Raw genomic sequence first — 18,607 nt, 5'->3', positions numbered from 1 at the left:
GCCTGATGATGTCACTTCCCTCTTAATGTCGCCTGATGATGTCACTTCCCTCTTAATGTTGCCTACCGATGTCACTTCCCCTCTCAATGTCACCTGATGATGTCACTTCCGTCTAAATGTCGCCTGATGTCACTTCCTTCTTAATGTCGCCTGATGATGTCACTTCCTGCTTAATGTCACCTCATGATGTCACTTCCCTCTTAATGTCACCTGATGATGTCACTTCCCTCGCATTCAATGCAAACATGTCCAGGGCCCCGAGCCCCCCACCTCCGTCTGAAATGTCCAATGCGCCCATCGCAGAAAGCTGGTGCTACACACAGGTAACTTGTTCCCCTGTGGCCAATCACATTCAACGGGTCTCCGTCTTGTGCCGGTCAAAGTATGCGCATGGCTAATGCATTTAACTTTTACACGTTTTTTGTTCATCGCAAAGCCATCCAAAATGGTTTCATAATTATGTGTAAGTGCAATTATGGATTATCATTTTACAGGCTATTTTTGTACATCAGATTGCAAAGTTCATAGAATTGCACTAACAACATTATACTAGATAATTGTCTCTGATTTTGACTGGTAGTGTATTTTTACAAAAGGGGCAGCAGTTTTTATCAAATAAAAAAAATAAAAAGGCCTTTTATTGCACACTCTAATCTATGACATGTTGAGACTTGTGTTAACGCTGTGCAGTAATGAACATGCAAGGTAATCCCAGAACACTAATAAGACCCTTTCATTTACAGTAATGTTTCTTTCCTTATAGGCAGTTTGTGTTTTTGAGCACAATATTCAGATGTGTGGGTGAAATACTTGAGGGTTTGTCAATGGTCATGTATTTATGGTAATGAATGAGCTTTATAGCTGTTATGTGCTCGTGTATTTCAGGTTAAGGTTGTAAAGTTCTCTTATATGTGGACCATCAACAATTTCAGCTTCTGTCGTGAAGAAATGGGCCAAGTTCTCAAGAGTTCTACATTTTCAGCAGGCACCAATGATACATTGAAATGGTACAGTAAATTCTGGCTATTTTATGACATTAAAAAAAAATCACAATGCTCACGGAGGTGCTTTACTAGAACAATTTTGCATAGTGCATGTTTTAGTTCATACTATATTGTTTTAGCAATGTAGTCTGCGCATACATACACACCTAATATGTCTTGTTTATATGTTCAATCAGGTGCCTACGCATACACCCCAAGGGTCTTGACGAAGAGAGTAAAGATTACCTATCGTTGTACTTGTTATTGGTCAGCTGTCCCAAGAGTGAAGTCTACGCCAAGTTCAAGGTTTCTATTCTTAATGCCAAGGGAGAGGAAACCAAGGCTATGGGTGAAACTACTTGTATTTAAGTATCAATTCACGTCATATGTGTATTTGGTAACAGGATTATATCATAATCAGCCATTATTTATCGACTGCTTGAAACATTGTATAAACCTTACGAACACGATCCCTCATCCTTCACATGAGCTGATCTAATATCTCCTTGTCTACGTTTGACATCGTCTTGGGCATGTACTCTACTTTTCTTCCTATTCGACCACTAGTCTCATCCATCAACCATCCCATTTAGCGATGTGTCCTGTCCAAGCCCAATCTATATTTACAACAGTCAATATGTTGTCTCTAATTTGCCGTTTTGATTTGACCAACGTGTTCCTCTTTCAGTTTCTCACTGTAATTCTCAACATACTTCTCTCCACGCTTTGTGTACTTTTTGGTTTTGTTCCATTTGTCAGTGTTTCTGTTTGTAATCAGTGTTTCATAGTAGGTAATATGCACTAGATTGGAATCTTTCATCCTGTAGCACATTGCAACTTTTCATTATCAAATTCATATTCCAAAAGTGCTCTTGATCCTGTTCCACCTTCAGAAGTTGCCATTATGCATATTTTTTGTGTTTTCCATGATATTGACCCTCCAATAATTATTTTATTTTGCTTAGTGTACCTGGACATTGTCATTCACGGACATTTCTTTTCCTAGTTTTACAATCTTCACCATGTGTTATTCCATTGTAATTTATCAAGTGACGGCTTTATTTTTCTGCTTGCACTCACTGTTTATTACAACTTCATTATTTTTGTTTGTATTCTCATCCATTTTTTTATTCATTTCTGGTGGTTTTACAAAGGTTGGCATTTTCATCCCATTTCACACTTCTCCTTTACCTTGCTTTAGTGGTTCATATTGTTTGTTTTATAATTGCCTTATTACTTTCAGGATACTCTTTCAATGCGCGATAACTATTTTAAGTGATGACATCCATACATTTACTGTGCTTTGCTAAGGCTATTAACATGTTTCTGAGAGTCTAAATCTATCTTTTTGTTTTAAACTTTCATGTTTTTTTCTTATTATTTGCTTTGGTGTTGTCTTTGGTAATGTTAACATGTAACTCACGTCACACAACCATGTTTACAAAGACAAGCATTATTAATACACAAACACATTCAACTAATCCATATGAACTATATATTCATACACTTAAATCCAGGTCTGATTTTCATCTACCTTGAAGTTAAAAGCTAAACTGAACTATTTTTATTTTACCAGGCAAGGCCCACTGAACTACAGTGTGGGAAAAAATATTTGATGCCCTGCTGATTTTGTACGTTTGCCCACTAACAAAGAAATGATCAGTCTATAATTTTAATGGTAGGTTTATTTCAACAGTGAGAGACAGAATAACAACAACAAAATCCAGAAAAACGCATGTCAAAAATTGTATAAATTGATTGGCATTTTAATGAGGGAAATAAGTATTTGACTCCCTCTCAATCAGAAAGATTTCTGGCTCCCAGGTGTCGTTTATACAGGTAACGAGCTGAGATTAGGAGCACACTCTTAAAGGGAGTGCTCCTAATCTCAGCTTACCTGTATAACAGACACCTTTCCACAGAAGCAATCAATCAGATTCCAAACTCTCCACCATGGCCAAGACCAAAGAGCTCTCCAAGGATGTCAGGGACAAGATTGTAGACCTACACAAGGCTGGAATGGGCTACAAGACCATTGCCAAGCAGCTTGGTGAGAAGGTGACAACAGTTGGTGCGATTATTCGCAAATGGAAGAAACACAAAAGAACTGTCAATCTCCCTCGGTTTGGGGCCCCATGCAAGATCTCACCTCGTGGGGTTGCAATGATCATGAGAACGGTGAGGAATCAGCCCAGAACTACACGGGAGGATCTTGTCAATGATCTCAAGGCAGCTGGGACCATAGTCACCAAGAAAACAATTGGTAACACACTACGCCGTGAAGGACTGAAATCCTGCAGCGCCCGCAAGGTCCCCCTGCAAAACAAAGTACATATACATGCCTGTCTGAAGCTTGCCAATGAACATCTGAGTGATTCAGAGGACAACTGGGTGAAAGTGTTGTGGTCAGATGAGACCAAAATGGACCTCTTTGGCATCAACTCAACTCGCCGTGTTTGGAGGAGGAGGAATGCTGCCTATGACCCCAAGAACACCATCCCCACTGTCAAACATGGAGGTGTAAACATTATACTTTGGGGGTGTTTTTCTGCTAAGGAGACGGGACAACTTCACCGCATCAAAGGGAAAATGGACGGGGCCATGTACCGTCAAATCTTGGGTGAGAACCTCCTTCCCTCAGCCAGGGCATTGAAAATGGGTCATGTATGGGTATCCCAGCATGACAATAACCCAAAACACACGGCCAAGGCAACAAAGGAGTGGCTCAAGAAAAAGCACATTAAGGTCCTGGAGTGGCCTAGCCAGTCTCCAGACCTTAATCCCATAGAAAATATGTGGAGGGAGCTGAAGGTTCGAGTTGCCAAACATCAGCCTCGAAACCTTAATGACTTGGAGAAGATCTGCAAAGAGGAGTGGGACAAAATCCCTCCTGAGATGTGTGCAAACCAGGTGGCCAACTACAAGAAACGTCTGACCTCTGTGATTGCCAACAAGGGTTTTGCCACCAAGTACTAGGTCATGTTTTGCAGAGGGGTCAAATACTTATTTCCCTCATTAAAATGCAAATCAATTTTTGACATGCGTTTTTCTGAATTTTGTTGTTTTTCTGTCTCTCACTGTTCAAATAAACCTACCATTAAAATGATAGACTGATAATTTCTTTGTCAGTGGGCAAACGTACAAAATCAGCAGGGAATCAAATACTTTTTTCCCTCACTGTACATAGCTCTTTTTCAGAAGTGCCCCGGCCACAAACGATAGCTTAACGAGATGGCTTATTGTGTGGAAATGTATAGCAGCCAAATACTCTGGATTTTTATAAATATGGAGGGAAAAACCGGAAGATCTGGATAAAAATACATGCAACCACAAGGAGAACATGCAGATTCCAAATATACAGGCATCAGGGTTGAGATCGAACCCCATGACCTATATACCAGGCGAGGTAGTTGACTGCCACCGTGGCGCAGGGCTTTAGAATACATTGCTGTCTTTACACTTTGAAAATAGAATAACATTTTTTTTTCCTATTACATGAAATTACCACCGTTTATTGTAAGAACTGGTGAGTATTGTTTGAAATCTATTTTTTTACAGAGAGCCCGCGAGCATACCGCTTTTTCCAAGGAAAAGACTGGGGATTTAAAAAATTCATTCGAAGAGATTTTTTGCTTGATGAATCTAATAGCTTGCTTCCAGATAACAAACTGACACTCTTTGGTGAAGTAAGTATGACATGCTGCAGCTAATGTGTAATTTTCTATTTTAGTCATTACAATTGCACAGTTGGAGTCAATATTCTACTTAATTGATGATTGTAATAATTACTTTCCCTGTTCCATACAAGGAAATTGTTAACATGAGTTTTACAAGCACGTTTTTCCTCCACTGGTGCTAGAGTTAACATAGCACAACAATTAAATAATCAAGCGTAATTTTTTTTAGGTTTTCTCCCTCTGGATAGTGTTTATATTTAAACCTTGACATTTTTATAAACTAGAATGTCAGGTATTACATAAAGTGTTTTGTTTAAATGTCGCCACATGAATTCCTTTTCCTATTCTCGGACATCAGCCAGTTTGATGTAAATGTTTCTTGTCCTTAGGGGGGTCCTTTTAATCAGCCAGATTTATATTTTTTACCTTTAAAATACTTTACAAAATACAAGCATTTTTGATAATGAAAGGAAGCACATCAAGAAGGGCTGTTCACTTCCTCTGTTGTTGTGCAGAACCCATAATTAGGGGCCTCACTACCTGTGTAAACTGTTTATACAGTGTAAAATAACTTGACAAAAATATAGAATGAAAATTGATTAATATGAAAAACATTTCACGGACCTCTATTTTGGCATTATTCACAACACTTGTTCTGATATAGGATGTCTGTGCAGATTTGCTTGCTTGATTGAACCAAAGCCTACATCTTCATGCAAAATGTGTAGTTAAGTGAGGATTTGTAAAAAAAATTCATCAAATGCCTTCTCAAAGCTGGTTGATGTCTATGCAGGTTAGTGTGGTGCAGGATTCCGTGAACATTTCTGGTCAATCCAGCATGAGTACATTGATAGTGCCAGATTGCCGGCTGGCAGTTGACTTCGGGGAGATCTGGGACAATTCCCGCTTCACTGACTGCCTGCTTCGTGTTGGTGGCCAGGAGTTTAAAGCACACAAGGCCGTATTGGCAGGTCTGTGCCACAACAAGCAACACATGCGTCGTTTAGTGTACAATAGAACCATATAATTAATGATACTGTAATTAGTTTGGGGTAATCAACTACAGCCATTTCCTGTTTTACACTGAATTTTATTAACTAACACTGGCAAATGCTTACGTCAATTTGTAATGCTTTTTGTTAAAGGATACATCAGTAAATATGTGTAATGAATTCAACTGAGTCACAGACGCACTTCTTCAACCGACACACGGGGTACTACCCCGTAACACATGAACAACCTATGGTGGTGGACCACCAGGCTATCTACACTAATTACACGGGAATTAGCTACGACGGACCGGACCCTGGCCGGGGTCCGGGTCCACGTGTTGGTGACTCTTGTAGGACGTAGATTCTTCAGGATGAACAACAGCAGCCGGTCCCTCTCAGGGACCCGGCTTTTATCCTCTGTGGCGGGGGTGGCCCCGCCCTTGGCCACGACCACCTTCTGGAATCCTCTAGCGGGTTCCCGGCCCTGACACGTGACCACCCCTAGCCCCCACCTGGGGGCCCTGTGTACACTTTACCGGTCACGTGTCCTTCGTGGTCAAGTGCCATGGCCCTTGGTAACCCCATTCCCATGGCCAGCACTCTCACACCCTATCCTGTAGGGGTCGGCACCCCACGCAGAGCGTAGTGCCACTCAGCACTGTCAGACAGCGCTCACCATGCCCCTCTCGGGCCGGTACTGCACCCACATCCACATGGTGCCCGCGATGTTAATACATCGCACGCCGTGCCTCTCTATAGCCGGCATTACACAGTGACATTCGCGATGTCACTACATATATAAATGTAATATTGTATTGTGTGAGAGATGAACATATTTAATTAGCCTGTTGCTAAAGTTTTTATTCCGTTTTTATTTACTTCACTATATCGTTGTTGTGCAGGAATTCATTTTTCACAATGCAGTTATGGTGTAGGTTTTGAGCCTCTAATTTGGACATTTATTTGCGTCCATGTTTGACAAATCTGTAATGGATATGCCATATGAAATAAAATATGGATCTGGATTTTACCTCTTTTGTATCTAGATTATTTAATCTCTAGATATAACATCTAAATGTGTCTGTACCACATTCTGGTGTTTTTCCAATTCACTGTACAGTAAAACCTTGAATTGCGAGTAACTTGGTCTGCAAGTGTTTTGCAAGACGAGCAAATTTTTTTAATAAATATTAATTTGATAAACGAGTGAGGTTTTGCAATACGAGTAGTACGTATACGCTTTGTCTGCCGAGCGTCACGTGATCACAACTGATATACGAGTGCTTTGATATACGAGTGCTTTGGATTACAAACACGTTTCCGGAACAAATTATTCTCGCAATCCAAGGTTTTACTCTATTTGTTAACAGTTGCTTTACCTTTTTCAGGTCGGTCACTTGTTTTTAATGCTATGTTTGAACATGAAATGGAAGAGAGCAAAATGGTATCTTTAAATGCAATCTTAATACAGCACATTAATACTGTGATCATACATTTCCAAGGTGCATTTGTCACAATGGATCGGTTGATAAGTATCTCTTGAGAGTGCTGTCAAATGTTGAACTATTACCCTAGTAACTCTTTTGGCGCATTGCACATTTATTATCAAAAAGTATTCATTCCGAGGGAATGTTAGATTGTATTTTATAGCTATTTTTTATACAACATTTCACAGAAGGCCATTGCATGTGTGTCAAGAATGGATTTATTACGCGCAATAAATAGTCATCGGCAAGTTGAATACAACTTGAATGGAGCCACTTTACATGTGTTGTGTAGATATAAAGGATGTTTATTTAATTTAATGCTATATTTTCGTCTCCCAATATATGCCGAAGTTAATTTGAATATATTGTGTTGCTACCTTGCAGAATCGAGTGGAGATTAATGATGTGGAGCCTGACGTGTTCAAGGAAATGATGAGTTTTGTCTATACGGGAAGGGCTCCAAACCTGGAGAAGATGGCTGATGAGCTGCTGGCCGCTGCTGACAAGGTTACACGCTTAAAATATTAACATGAGATCGCACCACCTTGTGATGTATCGGTATGCAGTTGTAGGTCGCAAGTGAAATTAAAACAGCATTTAGGTATTTTCTAAAGCCCGTGTCACAAATAATATGAATAGCAAATGTATATGATGTAGACGTTCACATTAGTGCTTTCAGGTTTTGGAATTGATGTCCTGGGAGATGATTGAATTTTCAACAAAAAATATAAATTGTCATGCAATTTCACAATTGAATTGAATGTCAAACTGGTATTAGTCCATGCTAGAGGCTAGTACGTGTGCATTGAAGTGCATTCACATGCAGCATTTTTATCCTAAGTGCAACCATTTGGCTGTGTGTTCTTGTATTGAGGGTTTTTTGTTAATCACATTAACAATTGATACAATTAGTAATAAAATAAAGGGAAGTGTTTTAAAAGATTGTTTGATATGGCATGGCTGTATAGAAATAAATTGGAACAAATATACTTTTATTAAGGAAACGGATATCCTGCTGTTCCTGAAGATCTGCCAGATAATCAGTTAAGAGTCATTACTCTCCCTTCTGGAACATCATATTCAATAGTTCCTAAAGCGATTGTAATGAAATAAGAATACAAATCGTATAAAGTCGCATGTTCAAGCTTTGTTCATTAAAGTTTAATATTCTGCTAGAGTTGAAATATGGTGGCTTGCAGTTGCATTGTTTATCAGCTTAACAACCAAACTCTTTAAGCTCTTGGAAAACAACATCTCACCTCCTTTGTAATTTGCATGACTTTGTAACCAATATAATAAAGTTTAGGACAAGGACCCCTAATTATAGTAGAGATCAATAAATACATGACTTAAAACATAAATATGCTGAAAGGTTGATGCCATGTTTTAAGAAAATTCTCAAACATTTGACTGCTATATACTGCGTTTATAAAGTAGTTCATGGGGTGAGGGAATGTTATACAAGCGAAATAGGTAGAGAAAATAGTGTTCTTAATACTGAAATTGCACTTTGTTTTTACTTTTCTCAAGTATGCATTAGAGAGGTTGAAGGTGATGTGCGAGGAGGCACTATGCACAAACTTGTCGGTGGAAAATGTTGTAGAGACTTTGATCTTGGCCGATTTGCACAGTGCAGAGCAGTTGAAGGCCCGGGCCATTGACTTCATAATAAACAGGCAAGTCTAGTGAGAGTGTGACTGTCACTGAGCTGCGTAACATTGATGATGTTACCTGGCAATTTGCATTACAGTCCCTTTTAATGGAGACTAACCGTTTGCCCCAATCCTTATAGACACTGCTTATTAGGAGCTCGCTTAACCCTGACTTGTACTTGCAGTCATGCGATGGACGTAATGGAGACGGCGGGCTGGAAGTCCATGGTTCTGTCTCGCCCTCACCTGGTTGCGGATGCTTTCCGTGCCTTGGCCACGGCCCAGTCTCCACAGCTGGGACCTCCATGCAAGCGTCTCAAACAGACTTAACGGTGGCAGGCAAAGAACATCTATGACCAGGAAAACTTTGGCTGCACGGTGCGGTTATTTACCTGTGGCCTCCATGCAAACAACCGTGAAGACTTTGCATCAGACTACCAACTTTCCTCTGCTTTGAAAATAATGTTAATTTAAGCAAATATGTTTACTTTCACAAAAAGGTGGCCAAATTCACTTTACCATGTAATATAGTGTTACATCTATACATCTACAACTCTATAAACAAGTATATATGTAGAAAAAGTGGAAAACTACAACCTAATAAACACCACGACATATCCCAATTGAGAGAGTGTAAAATAAAACGTTCGATGTGATTGTCCCTAGGTGGCAGGACAATTTGGTTCAATTGTTTAGTTAAGCAAAAACAGAATGGTCTAAAACCCTGCAATGTCTACCTTAACGTGAAGGATGAGTATTCGTCCAGTGTCTGTGTACTCAAGGTTACAGATAGTGGTATAGGGAACAACCAGTTCTGAAAGATAAGAATGTGCCAAGCCATATAAGGCCTTAATTCAAGAGGTAAACTTTTCAGATTGATTTTTCATTGCACAGACAGCTTATGCATTGACTAGAACAGGAGTACTATGATTGCGCGAGTTTGAAGACTGACAAAGATAATATTGCAGTCGTGTATCCTGCGTATAACAAAGCATGGATGGAGTGCTCGGTGTAAGAAAAGGCAAGGCACAGCATCAATTTGTCCATGTTACGCAGTTGATAACATTTCACTTTTTTGCTCGTATGGGCTTTCATGTATGACCCAAAGGTTTTTGACTTACAACAAAAGTAAATCTTATGTCCATCAATTTAGTAGTTTGTATTCACGGAAACAAGATGTGCTGTTTTCTAAGTTTTGTTTCGTATTATATTGTAATGATTTGTTTTTATTATGAATTTCATCTATTACCAACTCGTAGCATCATGTCAACCCAGAGTTTTACGTGATTGGAAGGACCATAATTTTTGCATCAGCGCTGTTTTACGTAGCCTCTCACTTAAAATTAAATTGTACATAAAATTGCATAAGCTTTGAAGGATTACACACATAGATTTGGAAGCACAGATATAATATGAAAGTACAACAAATGAGCAGTGTCATGGATTTGAGTCGATTTTAAGAATATTACAATCTAATGCAATGTGTTGGGATATGAACAAATGCAAACGACGAGAATGTTGGAGTTTTTTTTACGTGTTAAACGTACAAAACAAGTTGGATAATACATGCAAAATTAAGGATAGCCAGTGTTGTAAGCAGTCTATTTATTTTGTTATTTGTTTAATATTTTAGTTTCGTCCTTATATATATATTTGATGCTAAAGATGTATATGGTACATTGCACTCTACCTATTCAATTAAAAACTGATTAGGTGATTCGGGGAAGTTATTTGTTGTCATGGTGAGAGTTAAAGCATTGAAATCTGATTGGGGTTCTAATCTGCAGCAAGTCTATGCTGTCATAAGTGAGTGTGAGTGCGGTGGACTAATTGACCCCTGAAATATATCAGGCAGTTACCGATAATGTACTCTTCAAATTGTTGCCTTGTATGACTTCCGAAATTGAAAACACTTTGCGCCAAATGTAAATGTTTATTGGAAAATGGATATACTGTAACTGCCAAAAAATATATATAATTGCAGAAATAATAATATGGTCTTTGTAAAAAGTGTGTGTTTTGAAAAAGTGTGATTGCATGCAAGACAGTTTTGGGTTCTTCCCACGAGTTTTTTTGCATATTCAGAGATGAAAATATGTTAATTGGTTAAATTAAAAAAATTTGCTACAATTGTAATACAAAAATATAAACTGGAAGCTAGAAATGCGGTATAGTGCCCCAATGTTTGACCTTTTTATCTTTTTCCATTACAGATAATACTGTTTTGGATGTAATATAAATGTTTTGTAAGGCCCTTTTACAATGAATTGTCAGCAGATGATTGGAATTGCAAAATGAACCATTCTTGTATATTACGTGTTTTCTAAATTGATTTGCATTATAAATGGCAATATAAACCCTTTTCATGTGGTAAATATATTACCGTTATCTGATCTCTTCTAGAAATCAGTATTTGGATATAAGAAAAAAAGCTGCTTTTAGCTCTGCACCACTTATTCCACATTTTTTTCATTAAAATTGTTTTTGATGTTAATATTTTCATTCATGACATTTTGCAGTGTTACACTTTTTATTTTCGGTAAAGTCTCGTCGAAAGAAATTACTACACTTTACCCGAAAGAACCAAAGAGTCATTCCTGCAGTCACGAAAGCTTTGAATCTATTTTGCTGTGTATTTAAAAGTTGAAAAAACATGAATGTACCTGGAAATATGTCCAGTTTAAGTTGTCATGTTCTTTACTCTGGGAATGTTACAGATATGTGGATATGTCAAATTTCAATTGACACCCAACAACAACATTTTAACAAGTTGTATTTTGGAGCCTTGCCACTTTTATAGGCATGTTTACCATGTGTTGATAAACAGTTCACTGGAGAATTGTAATGTGTTCACTGTTCATCATTTACAGCGTTTTGTCAACCCACTGCTTAAACGAAGGCCTCACCACACCATGTCGGTCATTCTTCACCCACTGATGTTAACTGTGGCTGGGAATTGAACTGGTTGTTTCGTCAGTTTCCTAGTGCCATCACTCCATTCAATTACATCCTGTTTAATGTGTATAATTATAAGTGGCATTCTTACTCTTTGGTTCTATTCGGTAAAGTCACGTAGGTAAAAAAATTAAAACAACAAAAATCACGACGTTTCGGCCACAACACAAGCGGCCTTCATCAGGTGAAGGGACCAACCTGTCCAGCGGGCAGCGTTGGAGTGAAGAAAGCCAAGCGCTGGTCGCCTCCCTTTAAGCTGTGAGGGGGCAAACAGCAAACGCTCTGACAAAGGAAATTAGCATGAAACGCACCACTGACAAAGTTTGGAATTAGCACAAGATGATAATACACCACCCTGGGAGTTTGAAATACCACTATGCATGTTGTTGTTGCGTTGCAACAACAACATTCATAAATACAAACTGACAATTTCATCCTTGCAGTCACGAAAGCTTCAAATCTAGAAGTCGCATTCTATTTTTGGTGATCATACGTTCAGTATTTTCTGCTGAACTGAGTGTTGGATTTATTCATTTTAAATGTACTTTTTTCTTGGTTACATTTTGCTCAGGTAACAGCTCGCATTTGCGGTAACTGGTGCCATACATCAATGTCTTGTATGGCATTAGACACGTCTGTACGAACAGTGTTTTCATTAGCCTCCATTTATCAGTTAGGGGAACAACTAAGCTCGAAGGGGCAGTACGTGTCGTTCTGGTCACTCAACACGACGTGTACTGTTCACGGACCACTGAGAAAACGCGTTGCAACAACATGCATAAATACAAACTGACAATTTCAGCCAGTGCAGCAGCTTTATATAGCATGACCACATCGATTCAAGTTTCACAAACATCTTATTCGTATGTGCAGACGTGTAGCAACTACAATAATGTTTCTTTGAGGTGGTAGAGCCGGATGACTGCGTCAGCTGTAGCAGATTGTATCACTGTAATGCCTCCATTATGTTTGTGAATCGGGCATTGAATTGTTATATGTTCCATGGTTCTGGGTGAGCCCAGTCGCACACTGGAGAGTTTTTTCTATTTTCCTTTTTTGTGCATCGACCGGATGTTGTTTAGGGTAGCCCGTAAGCTTTACGGAAGATTGAAGCCAGGTACCTTTTACATCGGGTCTTTCATGAGGTGTTTGTGTCTTGTGGACTTCATTCGGATTTCCAAGAATCACGTTTGAATGTTGCCTTAAAGCTTTCATGACTGCAGGAATTCACATTCTTGGGTCTTTCGGTAAAGTCACGTAGATAGGTTTAAATAAAATAACAAAAAAAACTACGACGTTTCGATCACAGCACAAGCAATCGTCATCAGGAGAGCAATCTTATTATCCCTGAGATCAGGGCTAGGCCAGCCCTGAACAAGATCCGTTTACCATTGGGAGAAGTGACAACAGCAGATGTCAGTGTGAAGGCGATCGGTATTACCTTAGTGTCGCGGCATCTCTTCAGAAATGTGAGCGACTTGATCGAGTCGACGGATCTTGTTCAGGGCTGGCCTAGCCCTGATCTCAGAGATAATAAGATTGCTCTCCTGATGACGATTGCTTGTGTTGTGATCGAAACGTTGCAGTTTTTTTTGTTATTTTTTGTTATTTTCTTTGAACCTATCTACGTGACTTTACCGAAAGACCCAAGAATATCACGTTTGAAGTTACATTGTTGAAGGTTAAGCGCGTGGGTCCAAAAAGGCTTGCGCGACTCGAGTGCTGGCGAGGGACTGTATTGAGATCCGAATGGATGGGGAGACGTTCGTTTTTCCACGATTTGCTGTGCTTCCTGGACAGTTGCAGTATTGAGGCAAATGGATGGGGAAGTGATGCGTGGCAACTCGAGAAGCCAGGATTTTGGATCCTGCTTTAAGGTTCAAGTGCCACCGCATTGCATTGTTCAATTGGACATCAACAAGCCGGGTGTGTGCCGAGCTATTTATGGTCCATGCCGTTGCACAGAATACACAAGGACAATGGCTTATACCATAGCACCGGTGATAAATAAGAATTATCAAACAAGAACATGGAACAAAAGCTGAAAAGTATTTAGGAAAAAAGCGTGGAGCGGTGCATGCTGAGAGTTACTCTGGGATGGAAAGAGGAATGCAGATGTACTGACATCGCAGACGTCGCTGTTTAATGCCGGCGCTAGAGGTGCACGGTGTGCGATGTACTCACATCGTGGACACCACGTATATAGTGACATCGTGGATGTCACTGTGTAATGCCGGCCCTAGAGAGGCACGGAGTGCGATGTGCTCACATCGCAGACACCACTTGTATGCGGGTGTCGTGCTGGCCCTAGAGGGGCTCTGTGAGCGCTGAGTCATAGCGCTGAGTGACACCACGCTCAGGTGTGCATTGCCGACTCCTACAGGATGGGATGTGAGAGTGTCAGCCATGGAATCGGGTTACTATAGGCCATGGCACTCTGGTTGACCCCGGAGAACACGTGACTGGTAAAGTCTACACAGGGTCCCCAAGTGGGGGGCTAGGGGTGGTCACGTGTCGGGGCGAGATCCTGCTTGGGGATTCTAGAAGGTGGTCGTGGCCAAGGGTGAGGCCAGCCACGACCACGGAGGATATAAGCTGGGTCCCCAGAGTTGCTGTTGTCATCCTGAAGATCTACATTCGACATCCGTGAAGAGTCACCAACACGTGGACCTGGACCCAAGCTGGGGTTCTGTCCGTTGTAGCTACTCCCAGTGTAGTTAGTGTAGTTAGCCTGGTGGTCACGTAGCTAGTTACGGTGTAATTAGTGTAGTTAGCCTGGTGGTTACGTAGCTAGTTACGGTGTAATTAGTGTAGTTAGCCTGGTGGTGACGTAGCTAGTTACGGTGTAGTTAGTGTAGTTAACCTGGTGGTCACCTAGCTAGTTACGGTGTAATTAGTGTAGTTAGCCTGGTGGTCACGTAGCTAGTTACAGTGTAATTAATGTAGTTAGCCTGGTGGTTACGTAGCTAGTTACAGTGTAATTAGTGTAGTTAGCCTGGTGGTGACGTAGCTAGTTACAGTGTAATTAGTGTAGTTAGCCTGGTTACGTAGCTAGTTACGGTGTAATTAGTGTAGTTAGCCTGGTGGTGACGTAGCTAGTTACGGTGTAATTAGTGTAGTTAGCCTGGTGGTTACGTAGTTAGTTACGGTGTAATTAGTGTAGTTAGCCTGGTGGTCACGTAGCTAGTTACAGTGTAATTAGTGTAGTTAGCCTGGTGGTCACGTAGCTAGTTACGGTGTAATTAGTGTAGTTAGCCTGGTGGTCACGTAGCTAGTTACGGTGTAATTAATGTAGTTAGCCTGGTGGTCAGGTAGCTAGTTACGGTGTAATTAGTGTAGTTAGCCTGGTGGTCACGTAGCTAGTTACGGTGTAATTAGTGTAGTTAGCCTGGTGGTGACGTAGCTAGTTACGGTGTAATTAGTGTAGTTAGCCTGGTGGTTACGTAGCTAGTTACGGTGTAATTAGTGTAGTTAGCCTGGTGGTCACGTAGCTAGTTACAGTGTAATTAGTGTAGTTAGCCTGGTGGTCACGTAGCTAGTTACGGTGTAATTAGTGTAGTTAGCCTGGTGGTCACGTAGCTAGTTACGGTGTAATTAGTGTAGTTAGCCTGGTGGTCAGGTAGCTAGTTACGGTGTAATTAGTGTAGTTAGCCTGGTGGTCACGTAGCTAGTTACGGTGTAATTAGTGTAGTTAGCCTGGTGGTCACGTAGCTAGTTACGGTGTAATTAGTGTAGTTAGCCTGGTGGTTACGTAGCTAGTTACGGTGTAATTAGTGTAGTTAGCCTGGTGGTGACGTAGCTAGTTACAGTGTAATTAGCGTAGTTAGCCTGGTTACGTAGCTAGTTACGGTGTAATTAGTGTAGTTAGCCTGGTGGTGACGTAGCTAGTTACGGTGTAATTAGTGTAGTTAGCCTGGTGGTTACGTAGTTAGTTACGGTGTAATTAGTGTAGTTAGCCTGGTGGTCACGTAGCTAGTTACAGTGTAATTAGTGTAGTTAGCCTGGTGGTCACGTAGCTATTTACGGTGTAATTAGTGTAGTTAGCCTGATGGTCACGTAGCTAGTTACGGTGTAATTAATGTAGTTAGCCTGGTGGTCAGGTAGCTAGTTACGGTGTAATTAGTGTAGTTAGCCTGGTGGTCACGTAGCTAGTTACGGTGTAATTAGTGTAGTTAGCCTGGTGGTGACGTAGCTAGTTACGGTGTAATTAGTGTAGTTAGCCTGGTGGTTACGTAGCTAGTTACGGTGTAATTAGTGTAGTTAGCCTGGTGGTCACGTAGCTAGTTACAGTGTAATTAGTGTAGTTAGCCTGGTGGTCACGTAGCTAGTTACGGTGTAATTAGTGTAGTTAGCCTGGTGGTCACGTAGCTAGTTACGGTGTAATTAGTGTAGTTAGCCTGGTGGTCAGGTAGCTAGTTATGGTGTAATTAGTGTAGTTAGCCTGGTGGTCACGTAGCTAGTTACGGTGTAATTAGTGTAGTTAGCCTGGTGGTCACGTAGCTAGTTACAGTGTAATTAGTGTAGTTAGCCTGGTGGTTACGGAGCTAGCGTTATTTATAAATGTGTCGTAACCCTCCACCACCCGACACGGCCAATCAGCAAAAAAAGTGTCACATTGACAAAAGAGTTTCACTACATCAGCCCACCGGTGTGTTGAAGAGTGAATCCACAACATTTACAGTTTGAATACGACGTTTCGCTGGTAATTACATCCAGCATTATCGGGCAATTCGCCAGAATGGTAAAGCCCTCACTTACTCCCGGTCTTAAATAGAGCAGCAGCAGGGTGACGTCTTCATTTAACTCATTCAGGTGCAGTGATTATATAATCGATTGGTGATCAGTGACAGCGCCGTGACTACACGGGACGTCGCGCTTGACTTGAGCAAAAGGCAGACGGCACAAAGAATGAAGACGCACAATGTGACACTGTGAACTTGCGAGACGATTTCGTTTTGAGCGTGCAACAATCACCGCCATTCTGCTGGGTAAAATGTGTAGTACTCTTTGGTTCTATTGGGTAAAGTCACGTAGGTGAAAATAAAATAACAAAAAATCACGACGTTTCGGCCACAACACAAGCGGCCTTCATCAGGTGAAGGGACGAGATTGTCTGGAGGATAGCGCTGACTTTACCCAATAGAACCAAAGAGTATGGATCCTAGCAGTCACGAAAGATTTAAATCTAGAATTAAAATGTGTAGTCCAATCGCTTGGCACTAAACATTTTATTTAAATGTGAAGACATTTGTCGATCCACTGCTGGATAAATTCCTCCACCACGATGTTTCTGCCATGGGGGTTGTTTGACCATCATTCACCACATTGGTCAGTGTGGATTGGTGAAGGACAGGTAGGTGCCCGGAATTAGTTCAGATATCACTCGCTACTGATGTCATCCGTGATCAGTAATCAAACTTGACTCGCTGCTGGGTTCATAGTGCATTGTGCTAACAATTGCACCGCTACTACACCTTAAACATTGAATGTCATCATTGACCACGATCAATCCACAGCTGGATGAAGACCTCCCGGTGCTATCCGTGTACCTGCTTGAGTCCCGAGTGGTTGGGGTCATCTGAGTGCAAGTGGTGTGTGGTTATCCACGTCGGGTGAGTTTCCTCACCAACCTGCATTGACCAGGGTATAATGACTAACGGTCACGTATCTTCCCCACAATTTTAACGCATCTTGATACATTAACCTGAATCTGAAAATTTGAAATATTCATCATTACGAGGAAATAAAACAGGAAGGAGACAGACTTCTAAACATGGATTTCTCTGTTAGATGCAGTCATTTGATGCCACTATTTGTGATGTCTCAGGGAACACGATGTGACAAATCAAGCATACCAGCTTATATGGAAGAATGTCTCGATTCCAGCTCTCAAATCAACAGATAGACACGATGCTTATATAAATAACCACATTGTACAGCTTACCGACCTACCAAGGAGTTGACGCGTTCTTTCGCTGTCTTCTAGTACACAGGTAACTATAGGCTACAACAGGTGTTTCGTAAAGCCAGTAGATACACCTTTCTGCGGCCCACTTTTCACTTCCCACAAAATCAGCAGCCTGCAATACAATGCAGCGATACGGTCCAATTTACACTTCAATGGCGACTAATGGGAGATGCGAATGGACCGTGGAAGACTGGCCCACAAACTTCAGTTTGAGAATGCAGAGGACTGGAGGGAAAAATGCCAAGGAAATCCCGATCGGATACCCCCCCCCCCCCAATCTCTCTCTACGAAGAGTTGACGGCGGGGATTTGAGAGGCGGCAGCAGCAGCAGCAGATGGTGGCCGTACGCTTGTGGCAGCGAAGCCCCGAGTAGCCGTCCCTGCAGGTGCACACGCCAGGGAGCCGCGCAGCGCCCGCCGTTGACGCAGCCATCTCGGCACAGCGCTGTTCGGGGGGCATCGCCAGAGGCGCACGGGAGGAGGAGCCTTTAGCCGTCGGCAGAATCCTTGCATCGGGTAGAGTGGCCCCAGACATCGTCGTCGTCGTCGTTGTCGTCGGCCGCTAAGTGATCGGAGTGGCGATGATGACGCATTGGCGAATGTTCGTGCGTGTGTATGTGGTCACAACAGTGACTTCCTGGGCCTCAATTATGTCGGCTCAGACTTAAATGAGTACCTGGTGTGCTGTGGATACGTCAGCATTGGGGCGACAAAAGCGGCTTTGGGGCCGTCCATAAATGACGTCACGCGATTTTGGACGATTTTTGACCCCCCCCCTCGTCATTGTCACAAATGTCTGACCCCCCCCCCCCCAAAAAAAAAGATAAAACATGCTTCAAATCGCTTTAAACGATTGTCATTGTAGTGCGTATTTATTGTGCCGCTGCACTCTGA

At 41.4% G+C, this 18,607-nt stretch overlaps 1 protein-coding gene across 4 annotated transcripts; it reads left to right on the top strand.

The window, feature by feature from the left end:
- Positions 1 to 205: 205 nt before the first annotated feature.
- Positions 206 to 11,465, top strand: LOC142908936 (speckle-type POZ protein-like). 4 transcript variants are annotated; one of them, XM_076059609.1, is made up of 7 exons: positions 206 to 323; positions 886 to 1,007; positions 1,181 to 1,332; positions 4,542 to 4,669; positions 5,454 to 5,631; positions 7,524 to 7,646; positions 8,670 to 11,465. In XM_076059609.1, exons 1-6 carry the CDS (start codon positions 246 to 248, stop codon positions 7,538 to 7,540), a joined length of 675 nt encoding a protein of 224 aa, XP_075915724.1. In that variant the 5' UTR covers positions 206 to 245; the 3' UTR covers positions 7,541 to 7,646; positions 8,670 to 11,465. The 4 variants fall into 4 exon arrangements, 1 of the variants encoding a protein (XP_075915724.1); XR_012932037.1 differs by lacking the exon at positions 206 to 323 and adding an exon at positions 324 to 382; XR_012932036.1 differs by lacking the exon at positions 206 to 323 and adding an exon at positions 376 to 463.
- Positions 11,466 to 18,607: the final 7,142 nt, after the last annotated feature.

The sequence above is a fragment of the Petromyzon marinus genome, unplaced genomic scaffold (assembly GCF_048934315.1).
Source record: "Petromyzon marinus isolate PM22_M1 ecotype Great Lakes invasive population unplaced genomic scaffold, UKy_Petmar_22M1.pri1.0 PM_G_Scaffold_11, whole genome shotgun sequence".
Classification (NCBI taxonomy): Eukaryota; Metazoa; Chordata; class Hyperoartia; order Petromyzontiformes; family Petromyzontidae; genus Petromyzon; species Petromyzon marinus.
Note: the sequence above shows the minus strand (reverse complement) of the source record. Positions and strands in the feature narration are given on the sequence as shown.